Source organism: Zootermopsis nevadensis, unplaced genomic scaffold (assembly GCF_977971745.1).
Source record: "Zootermopsis nevadensis isolate Lab colony 2312 unplaced genomic scaffold, Znev_1.0 Znev_ptg000010l, whole genome shotgun sequence".
NCBI classification, from domain to species: domain Eukaryota; kingdom Metazoa; phylum Arthropoda; class Insecta; order Blattodea; family Termopsidae; genus Zootermopsis; species Zootermopsis nevadensis.
In genome coordinates, this window is record NW_028259142.1 from 17,368,066 (window position 1) to 17,380,283 (window position 12,218).

The window sequence follows — 12,218 nt, forward strand, 5'->3', positions numbered from 1 at the left end:
AAGGCTCAAACTAACTAGATGGCTTACAGCAGTGTTCCCCAACGCGGTGCCCGCCAAGGCTTATTTTGGGTGCCCGCATTGATACGGAAAGAGGTTATAGCGAATAATGAAGGTCGTTCAACCATGAACACTATAAAATCAAAGCACAGATCTCTACTTACTAATGCCCATCTTGACGATTGTTTACGAGCAGCAACATCACCCTACACTCCCAAATTTGAAAACCCGGCCGATGAAATGCAGTGCCAAACATCACACTTGAGTAATATTAATTGTACTTAAAAAAGTACGTATTTTTGATTGCATCATTAAACGTCGTGTTGTTTTGTGTATTATTTGGTATCTATATCTTGTTTGTCCAGAGAAAAGAAAATTTGGCTTTGTTAATTGGTTGGTGCCCGCCACGATCTCATAAACTCTCAAATGTGCCTGTAGGCACAAAAAGGTTGGGGACCACTGGCTTACAGAATCCCTTAAGTTCATCACTGAATTAACCAAAGCCCTCCACCGGTCCCTGTACTGGGACAAAATGCAGTTGCCTTCAACTCCTATCTCCCATAGATCCCACATATTATCCTCCCATCTATGTCTAGGTCTTCCCAGCAGGCTCTTCCCTTCAGTCTTCCTGATCAATACACAGTGCACATTTCTTTCCCCATCCATGCGCGCCACATGTCCCACCCATCTCATTCTTCTGCCAAGCGAAGGGAAAGCGTTTTCCATTTGCGCAGCTTACTCATCGACCTGATGATGGAGACAGCAAGGACCTCTGAAACGTCGGCAAACTTCTACTATACCACATGGCACAACAAGGCAGAAGATGGACATCAACACACTTAGTTTTCTCTGTTTACCTCTGGACTAACCTCCTTACTAGTATCAATCAGAGCTTGTGTTTCTCTTTATGGCATTTATGTTATCCCCCAATAGATTTAAATCATCAGCATAGACCAAAAGCTGGAATGCTACATTCAATTTCAGTCCCACCTGGTTTTCTTGGACCTTCCTAAAGGACTATTTTAAAGCAATGGCAATAAAGCATCTCCTTGTTTTAGACCATTCTGAATAGGAAACATGTCAGACAAATGTTTACATGTATAGACTTTACAACAAGTTTAATTCAAACACATATACACAAACTCAATGCTGCACATAAATTCAGAGCTGATACACTTTCTGGTACATTTTTCAGAAACGTATGTGTGCATATTATTATTTAAGGATACTTTATATCATCACAAGAAAAACAAACAGAAAAGTTCTCAGTGGACCTAAGCACCATGCTACTAAAAAACGGTGAGACCTTGACACTAAATGTAGTAGTACAGTCACATCACACTTTAGCTTTTTCAGCTCCAGAAAACAGTCCCCAGCACCAATATATGGAATACTGAACTTCAGCCCTGAAGATGGACTTAGACTGTATCTCTAACTATAAATTTATATAACATCATAACCTGGAAGAAGAATACTACCAAGAAGTTCAAACCAGCTTCACAGTCCATCTATGCTCTAAAGTTACAGAGGATTATTTCTCCAAGACAAAAGCAGCCACAGCATGTGGCTAACCACTCTCTTGCATCTGCTACTGGGACCCACCCAGACCCCTGCCTAACTGGTACTGCTCACTTCCATAAAATGCCAAGAACATAAGCAGCTATACCTTCACTGAACCACATGTCTTCATGCTGTGGTGCAACTTCACCTTTACTATTAGTACCTACATACCAAGCTGCCATGGTGCTTAAGGGCAAAGTAAACTTCCACTACTTTAAACGTAAAAAAGGATTTTCTTAATAAAATACTATTATGAGACTAAAAATACAGTCAAACTCATTTATAATTCAATTTATTTAAGCTCTGTTATAATGAGATATCAGCTATTGCGAGCAAACAGAGAAGAGTCAGTTGGAAATGATGTATTTTATGAGCAACATTTCACAGTTAAAGCGATTATGGTAGCTGATAGCTTCACAGGCAAAACAAGCAAATCTCTAAGCCATTATAACAAGCAGTGGCTGAACTGCCGCATGAAGAGCTAAGATCTATTATCGCTTTGCCCATTTATGACATTTTCCCCTTTATCTCTTTCCACATCCCTGCCAACAGCAATTTCCAACCCTTTTAACGATATTCACAGTTGACATTCATAGTGTGCTTGGTTCAATTTCCGTTCCCAGTATCTCACAAAGAGTATAGTCCTCGTTTCAGTGGTGTAGTGGAAAACCCCGCAGAACTTGTGTGGCGGGGGCGCTGAGGGCATACGGGGGCTTCAGGAATCATAAAAAATGTATAGTAATGTAAATGGTTACACATGGCGGGGGAGAGCAGAATGATTGTGCTACACTGCTGTCTCGTTTGAATAGAGCATGTCCTATGCTGAAGGTGCACGTGACATTGAGCTTTTTGTTTTTCCCCAATCTCTTAATCCTCTCTTCTATCTGTTCCCTAATGTTATGAATTCTCAAAAGACCTAGGGAGAGAAACTATAAGTATATATCTGTGTGTGTGTGTGTGTGTGATAAAAGTAGTGAGTAAGAGCAAAGTAACATATAGCTACAATAACGTATATAACGAGTAACGGTTATAATATGCACTTTTCCTAGGTCCTTGGATCTTGCTATAACCGAGTTTGACTGTACCTACAATTTCAATTTTATATAAAGATATGAGATACTAAGCTACATATAAATCTGCCTTGTTTCATACAAATATTTTCCATTAAAAGAATGTAAATTAAGGGAAAAAATTCAGTATTCAACTTAAAACCAGCTTATTTACACAAAAAACATTGGATGACCAGAAATAATTTCAGCCATGACAGCACACTTCTTTTGCTCCATTGCCAGATTAGACAGCTTAATCTGCTCTCTGTAAGACAAAACCAAGAAAAACATTTTATTAGCATAACTATTTGGTACCATTTTAACAGACCATAAGGTAAGGTACTAAGGTTATATATCCGGTAAATTAGTGTAGTCAGAATCTGCAATAGGGAAATTATGCACAAAAATGAATGACAAAATTTTTCAATTGTTATTTAAAGTTTCTCCTAACCTCATACATAAACCAAAGCATTTTAAGAAAAGCAGGCATCATACTACATTCTTCCTAGAAATTCTTGTTCCCAGAATCGAGAATGCTAATGGCTGTAACTGTGTCTTTTTAACTGTCATTTTGCATTACAATAAGGTATTAAAGTACACAGTGAGATATAAAACAATATTATACTTGCTGGTGTGTAATATGAATAATGATATCAGAAATAAATATTCACTGTATTAACAACATAAAATTAACTGATGTAAAAGTTTGAAGGTGAATTTGGTGACAATGTTGAGCAAAAAATCTGTCTTAGAGTAACCTACTTCACACTGCATATGTTTATAACTTTCCTGAGGTTTTAGAAACTGTGCTTTATACTTACCCCTCCAGATACACACGAGCCCTGTAAGCAGCAAGATGTGCATAATATGTAGGTGCTGGGTATGACACGCTCCGTGTACAACGTGAAAACATATGACACAAGTAGTATGTAATTTCTTCAATTTCATCTTCCGTCATATCATCGTCATCATTCCATAACAAACGATACTTGGTAGGACGACTAACACCCTGAAAAGAGTAAAAGTTCATTTCATTAAAATCTCAGGTGATCGGCTGCATCAAGAATTGGTTACAAATGTACTGTTCTGTCTTCAATGGGGTGAATGTGGGGGATGATCACAAATCACTTACAACATACACCAGTCTGTCAATATAATGCCTCTTCCTAATTGGCATTTTGGTCATCAGAAGGTGGAGTTAATCTGAGCAGTGACCCAACATCTTATTAACCAGCTCACCAATCAGGAAGAGGCATCATAATTGCTGCTTACTACCCAAGATTTTAATACATTAATTTGCAGTTAAAGCTTCAAGACTTACAACATTTCAATTGATTATTAGAAATATGCAATCAATATTATCTTTTGAAGGCAAACAGTCTAGTATTCTGAGACAAGAGATTTCAGTTGTGGAGCTTCAGACATCTGAATGCTAACTTAAAATTCAAGATATAGAGGCCAAGCGAGGAGTTATGGCACTTGCGCAAAGGGCTGATTTTGGTTGTATGAGATGGACCCATCCGAAGCACATGCTTGTTGGTTTGTAGCTCTAGCAGAATAATGCAGAACAATAACATGTTTGTTGCATATGTAATAGTATTCTCGGCAGATTTTCTGTAACCAAATTCATGACTGAATGCCTAAAAGCTTGAAGACTATCTGACTAGTTTTCCTTGTGGGATTACACACATATCTTTCATATTTAAGTGTGTAAGGCAATAAAAGCCTCTCAAGCAACTGGCTGCAATCAATGTTTCAGACTATATATCTGCTTCCTACGTCAGTCTCCAAAATGTTGCGAGTTTTCCCCTACAATAATGTGATTGATTACATAAAGGATTTAATTATATTTAGCCACCACAAGAGTTAAAGTCACATACTGAAGAGTTGGAATTAAAATCTTGAAGAAAAAGTTAAATTTATAGTGTTATCCTTCTGTTAGTGTGTCCATTTCTGCTATACTAAGTGCCAGTGTTACCCTTCTATTAATGTCTATATTATAGGAACTGCTAGTGTTACCTACCCTATTGTTAGTGTCTCTACAGATTTCCACCATATTAAGTGATTTTTCGCTTCCTCAAGTATCAAGTGAGCATGCCACTAGGAGTAGGTCTTGAAACTGAAGGTAAGTACTGAATGCACAGTTCCAAGACAAAGAAAAATATGCAATTATCCACATATCGGAACTTGTGTACATTTTTATTGTGTTTCTTATACTGGTTATCGGTCTCACAAAAGAATAGTACGGTATAGTGTAGTGTGTATAATGAGCATCATAATCTGTATTCTTCTCCTAATATTGTTACATCATTAAATCAGTAAACATAACATAGAATGGGTCATGCAGCACCCATATAAAATATGAGGAAAGTACATAAAGCTTTGGTCAGAAAATAACAATATTAAAATGGATCTTGAATAAACAAGGTGCAAAATGTGAACTGGATTAACAGGCTCAGGGTGGGATCCAATGGAAGACCCGTGTAAATATGATAAGCCTACAGGTCCAATAAAAGCAAAAAGAAAAAATTAACAGCCAAGAAACTATCATCATATGAACAAACATTTTAATGTTATAGAGTGAGTGAGTGAGTTAGTTAAGAGTTATTAATGAACTGGACTTAGCTAGTCTTCACATTCTCATACCTGAATGCTGGCATGGCTAACCAGATAGAAGTCCACTTCTGTGGGGTGAGTAATTTCACGGTCAACTACTGTACCAGGTGGCACATTCTTATTTCTTCCATCTGCATCCTCAGGGCTTGGAAAGAACCGAGTGTGGTGACGTTTCTGTACCACCAAGAACGTAACTTTGGGTTTGTATCCTTGTTCCAACGACGAACAAGCACGTCGAATTGCATTCACCTCACTATTCAAAACCTGTTTATTGAACATATATTTTTAGTTTACTAGATTATATTCTTCACTCTTAATACTTCAAGGACCTGTCACTTTTTAAAAAGCTGCCTTTTTTGAGAAAAAAATATTTCCTGAGCTAATCCACATACATGAATGATTTAAAGACTACAGTATAAAGGAACACAGAGAGAACAATAACAACTACATATATGTACATTAGTTACATAAACACAAATTTGTTATCAAGAATACATACCCCCCAATTTCTTAAAATCAAATGATTTGTAAATAGATCATATCTTGTAAATACCATCACCACTGCCAATTCCAGATTCTTCCACTGTCTGCTATCTTGACATGTCACTGACTTAAATTCCATCCAAATTGGAAATACTACAACCACACAAACATCCATGGTATGTAAAAGAGCTCAGTTAATAACAACTATTAATAGTACAGAACCTGACTAGTATAATGGCGAATCTTTTGCATGACTGGTCCTTGAAGCACGAATACTGGAGTGTTTAAACATATATTATGGGAATTAATACCACACAATAATAGTAAAGCAGTCCTGCTACATGCCACGTATGTCGCTTGGGGGGAGAGGTGGTATATAGCTCCTACTCATTTTTGACCTCAGCACTAGATGGGGGTGAGTGGTGACATCAAGCCCCGACCACGCTTTACCCCCGGGAAAGGAGCCCAGTACCCATTGAATAGGTGGCTGACTGGGACCCAGAGCCGGTCTGGACGTAGAAGCTAGAGGAAAAATCCTCTGTCCTCATCAGGGATCGAAACTGTCATGGAGCCCATAGCTAGTCACTATACTGATTGGGCTATCCTGGCTCCAATACTACACAATGGCCATTGTTATATTACTGTGTGAAGGATGAGGGACACAGAAAAATTACAACAGTGTCCTAATGCAGTTTATATGTAATATCACTGCTCCAGTGGAGTAAGTGTGATTCTTCTAGAAAGAAAGATGCCACTATTAGTATGTGATGTGGCATGAAGAACACATTTGAAATGTCAATGTGTTGCAAAGAGTACACCTTTCTAATCTTGTTCTCTTTTCCACCTTTTCAGATCTGCTCTGAGGCCTCCAAAAATACAGTTTAAGTTATTAGGAAAAAATTAAAACAGTGTCACTCTATGTCTTCTGGATTGTAATACAGTGTGGTCTTGTAGGTTTCTATCCGTAAGTTCACATGGCATATATGACTACAAGTCCACATGTCGTTACAACCCAGAAGACCAACTTCAATAGCTTCACTGCTTTGTGAACTTCAAATCCCATGAATAAAAATGGTGTTTGATGTGGGGTGCTTTAATTAATTAATTAGTGTTCTGTCTGACGACAGGATCCTTCCATCCTTTTCTCGGACTGGGACCTGTTCATATACGTTCTTGGCAGATGATCAGAAGTAGTTTGCCATTGCCTTCTTCTGTGTGTGAATGAAGTAATTGTTGGGATGCCACGGAGAAACCGGGGAAGCCCCCGGAGGAAAACTCCGTGTTGCCTAGACCACGGCCTTGCCCAACACAAGTTATAAATTCGGGCACCGCCGGGAATCGAACCCGAGACCCCAGGGTGGGGTGCTTTAGACATAATAAACTAGGAGATCTAACAGCAGGGTTAATCATTTGCTGGTACAATAGTATGGCATATTAGCACCATTTTTCATAAAACATAAAAATTAATATACTACAAAAACTGACAATATCAGTATATGGAATATGAATAAACTTCTAAATTTACCAAAGCTTTTTTGTGTGAAAAAATTGCCTCCCACACCTTGTCATATTGGCTGTTGTTGCACTGATGTGATCAAAGGTCATATTGCATCTTAGGCCATTCTTGCACTGTCATTTCAGGTCATGCACACTTAGTACCCACAGGAACTATAACTATAACCATATAACCAGCCACACATGTTGAGAATCCCTGCAGAAACCCCCTCATCCACATTGAGTCCCCCTGTAGATACAATGACCTGTCATGCAGGTTAAATACCCCTTCAAAAGTGTTACTGACAGACTGATGGGCATAAGGTGCTCTTTACTCAATAGAGTGTGAAGAACACACAAAATCTGAACCTACCAGGAAGTGCCATGTTATCCAGCCCAAACAATGTAAAGCAACAAAAGAACTCAATATACTGCAATGTTCTTCCATACACATTAGTTTCTATACTTTGTTTCAAATTGTGCTTACCTGTGCAAACTGCCCTTCACTTACACCGTCTCGAAAGAATATTATCGCCTGTGGTTTGTATTGAGTGGCTTTGTGAAAGAATAAAAGTTGCTTTTTCATGATATCTTCCAGGTCTTCAATGATCTCTACCCTTGGAGGTTGTAATCTAACCTGGATATTGTACTGGAAAGCCTTTGGGTCATGGCTGGCAGTTACCTATTACATTCAACATCAGTGTCAATTACATTAATAAAAAAGCAAGATCATGCATGATAATAATCATGCTTTTCTGTAAGTCAGGAATGAAAACACTCTGGAATACTATCAGTTTTAAGGAGATATCTTGTAAACAAAGTACTCAAAAATAATGCTTCAAGAGTACCACATATCTTTCATAAAAATATAATGCATCTGTCACCAAATAAGTAAACTACACTGACTTTTGCCTGCTTACGTTACTTGCACATCCAAATATTTCCTTATAATTTTGTTTTCAAACACTTGTAATTTACTGTATTTATCCTACCGTAAGATAAGTGCAGATACAAGACAATCCCCTTCACAGTGAACATTTTTTATAAAAAACAAGCATAAAATTTGGGGCAAAAGTCTTAGGTACACACATGACCCTCCCCCCCTGCCATCTCTTCATAAGAGGTCATTCAGGGCCATAAAATATTTTATATATATATATCACCAGTATTATCAGCACATATAGGAAAAATTGGTATGAACACGTGACCAGAATGCCTCCACACAGACTACTGCTCTATGAACCATCAGGAAGAAGGAACATCAGACAACCAAATAAATGGAAGGACCAGCTATTATTAACCCGAGGAGATGGAACAGGCCCAAAGGCCTAATCTGTAAAGTTATTGATGATGATATGCACACACACATACAGAGTGAGTCAAAAGTATGTTTACAAACTTTGTGTGCGTGTTCCTGGATCAAAAATATGTGTGTGTGTGTGTGTGTGTGTGTATATATATATATATATATATATATCTATCTATCTATCTCCATGGTTGCTGTATTTGTTCCAATAAACTCAAAAACCCCAGTAATGCCATTCTTCATGTACTTATTGGTATTTTCTGCATACCTAACAGCCATAGATTAAAATTGGAATAACACGCAGTTCAACAGGATAAAGGAATCTCTGTATCAATAATTTCTTCCACTTGGATCTGATGGCAGCATCATTACAAATGCAATTCAAAAGGAAAAGCACAGGTACAAAAATACAGAACTAGTGTAACGGTAACAAATATCCAACGAATACTGTTTCTGAATTACATTCGCATAGATACAACATTCTATGGATGCACAAATTTTGAGATTCCACAGAAACTGAGAGGTGTGTTTTTCTTTCTTTCTTTCCCTCCCCATATTTACCTTCATTCATGAATTTGACCCCACATTTGTTAATAAAAATAAACTTTCAATTTACAGCTGTGTAAATACAGTATGTTGTCATCTCAAAGTAAGATATCACATTTTGCAAGTATATAAGGCAAATGAAAAAATGGCTATTTTATTTATCTTGATTATATAGCAGATAACAGATGGCCTAAACAAGTACTCAAGCAGATGTCACCAGAAAGGGAGAATAGAGTAAAACCAAGAGTGGAATGGATGAAAGGAACCCAGGATGAAATGGCAAAAACAAACAGGAGAAAGACGATGGATGGAGAAAACGGCAGCTGGGAATCTGAAGACGTCTATGGCATTAACACACACACACACACACACATATACATGTGTTGTGAAAATATGATGACATGGTAATAGTTTCTGAAGTAGACAATAAGATGTACAGAAATCACATAAATTAAAAATATTTACAAAAATTACAACATTAAAACTGCAAACAACTTCAGAGCACAATATACTCACCGCAGCAACTGAAGGAATGTCAGTCTGGTCAGGTGATGGATGAGTCACATCAGCTCCTACTATCATGATAGGTTTTTTCAAACATGGTGGCCTAATAACAGAACACAGTGATTCTTGAAACTTTAATTTGCAACAAAGTTTCCAATTAATAAAACACAAAATTGTGTTGTCATTTCACTGCTGCTAGCATAATATGTTCACTACAGATGTGTACTACTAAAAATATGAGGGTTGTCCAGATATGATTTGAACTTGACTCAAATGCAAGCTAAGAATTGATGAAGACAGCCACACAATCACATTCTACATACCCCTTACTGAAGTCAATGCACCACTGCCATCTTTCTGGCAGATGCAGCAAACAAGTCTTTTGGGATAGTACACACTTAACAGACATTGCTTTAGAAATCACAATTAGAGAATAGGTGGCTTACATATTTTGTCTGAAAATCCAACAATGACAGAAAGATGAATGGGCAGAGAAAATGTTGCTGCTACATGACAATGCCAGAACCCATACCAGCTGCTGAACAAAGATGACTTGCAGACAGTGTCTGCAAGTCAATGTGTACCATCCCGAAAGATTAGTTTGCTGCATCTATCAAGAAATTACCAGAAAGATGGCAGTGGTATATTGTTCTCAGCAGGGTGTATGTGGAGTATGCTAAAGTGAGACTGTGTGGTTGTCATCATCTCTCATCCTGTATCCCAGGCAAGTCCTAATCATTTCCAAATGACCTCTGTACATTCAAATCTCAGTACTGTAATATGTATTCTAAGGACCTCAACTATTTACGCTTAATACTGAACAGGACACTCAAAAATAAATAAAAAGAAAATTGAATGTATATGAAGCAAATCATATTTTATAACAGCAAAATATCTCACAATGTTGATGGTAATGTCATGGTTATCGATGCTAACCTCTGTAATGTCGTCAGAAGCTAGAAACTAATTTCAACTATCCATACAAAGAGAATACAAACATGGAGTGGTGTAATATGCTTAAGAGGAGGATGTTTTACAATTGGTTAAGTACACAATTCCCACAATTCAATGCCCAACATTGAAAGGCAAAAAATACCATACAAATTCTTAAAATATCCTACATAATAATACAAGGAAGCATTTATAAGTTAACAAATATAAAGAGTAATGCGAAAAATGATGTGAAAAGATATTATTGTAATGTGACGTTATCAAATTAATATACAGCCAAGGCTGGGAGTGAAATCTGGCTTGGAGTCATGTTAACAAGAATAAAAAAAGGGAGAACTACAAACATTTTATGTGAGGAAGAATGAAGGCAATGAACAACTTCTTAAGAAACAAAATGAAAAACCAATTATAAACACAAAATTAAAGACTGCTACCATTCCAATTTTGGGTGATATTACTGTTGTGGTGGGTTGATATTCTGAGGTTTCAAATAATCTGGCTGTTTCCATGTTCAAACACAGTGACTGAATATGTCACAGCACCAATATTATAGATAAGGGACAGGAAGCATTGGGAAATCAATACATTCTGACTGGTGAATGTGTGACCAGCAGGAAAGCAAATAAGAATTCTAGTTCCTTTTCAGGGCCATTATTCTCAAATTGCTTCTGGAGAAAGTTAGTGAAACAGATGAATGAACTACAAATATCAGCATCAAGTTGCTTATCAATCACTTTGTCTTGGAAATGGAGAAAGACAGATTCTCCAGAATGTCAGAAAACTAGTCAACTACAACAATGTGTTATCACTCATGATCTACTATAAAAATTTGTGATTCCTCGTTGTCTTCAAGAAATTACGTCATCAACAATGTCAACTATAAACAAACTCGGCATTGTTGTGGAACACAACAATGCCGAGTAAACAAATAACGCTTCACTACCAAGCCAGTCGCATTATCACTGCTACAACAATGTGTTATCACTCATGAATGGAAAGAAAATTTACTACAAACTGCTCTAAGAACATGAAGACTTATTGCACAACTGATCACCTTGATACTGAAGCCAAAGAGTGGTTTATACCATTCAGCTTGGAGTTGACCTTCAACAGAATGTTCGAACATGTGGCAGCATTCATACGTTGCATTGTTCTTCCCTTCACACACTGAGTCAATATTCCAACATTCAATTCTGCTACTTGCTTCACCTTAGCTGCAACATATCATAAGTGTTCCAACATCAAAATATGCAGTTTGTACGAGGGTCGCTCATTAAATAATGCCCCACATTTTTTCTTCAGAATTTATTTATTCAAGATGACTGAAATTTAGTGACAATATAAATCAATGTTTCCTTTACACATACTATTTTTCCACACAGTCCCCATCAACTTGTACGGTTTTACACCAGCGTGGAACAAGTGCATGCATGCCTTGCCGGTACCAGCTCTTGTCCTGTGCACGTAGCCATGTCCTTTTTGTCTCCGGCTCAAAGTGGTGTACCCAGGTTTCGTCACCTGTAATGATCCGGGACAGAAAGACCTCTCCCTCAGAATCAAAATGCTCCAACATTTCAGAAGAAATTGTTTTCCTTTGAATCCTGTGGTCTGCTGTGAGACTTCATGGAACCCATCTTGTGCACACCTTCGAATATGCGAGAGCCCGGATAATTGCAATCACATTTCTAATGCTGACTGAAAGCTGTTGGGCC

The 12,218-nt window shown here is 37.5% G+C and overlaps 1 protein-coding gene across 7 annotated transcripts in view; it reads right to left on the bottom strand.

Annotated features, from left to right (window-relative positions):
• Positions 1–1,098: 1,098 nt before the first annotated feature.
• Positions 1,099–12,218, bottom strand: part of LOC110837289 (protein argonaute-2-like) — a 45,787-nt gene continuing 34,667 nt past the window's right edge. For 6 of the 7 annotated variants that reach the window (XM_087346656.1, XM_087346651.1, XM_087346652.1 and 3 more), the window contains exons 16-21: positions 11,561–11,720; positions 9,568–9,658; positions 7,687–7,881; positions 5,253–5,486; positions 3,428–3,615; positions 1,099–2,871 (exon numbers count right to left, since the gene is read on the bottom strand). In XM_087346656.1, coding sequence (XP_087202782.1) covers positions 2,778–2,871; positions 3,428–3,615; positions 5,253–5,486; positions 7,687–7,881; positions 9,568–9,658; positions 11,561–11,720 — 962 coding nt within the window. In that variant the 3' untranslated portion in view covers positions 1,099–2,777. Of the gene's footprint in view, positions 2,872–3,423; positions 3,616–5,252; positions 5,487–7,686; positions 7,882–9,567; positions 9,659–11,560; positions 11,721–12,218 lie in introns of those variants that run through there. The other variant, XM_022079233.2, reaches the window with a different exon arrangement.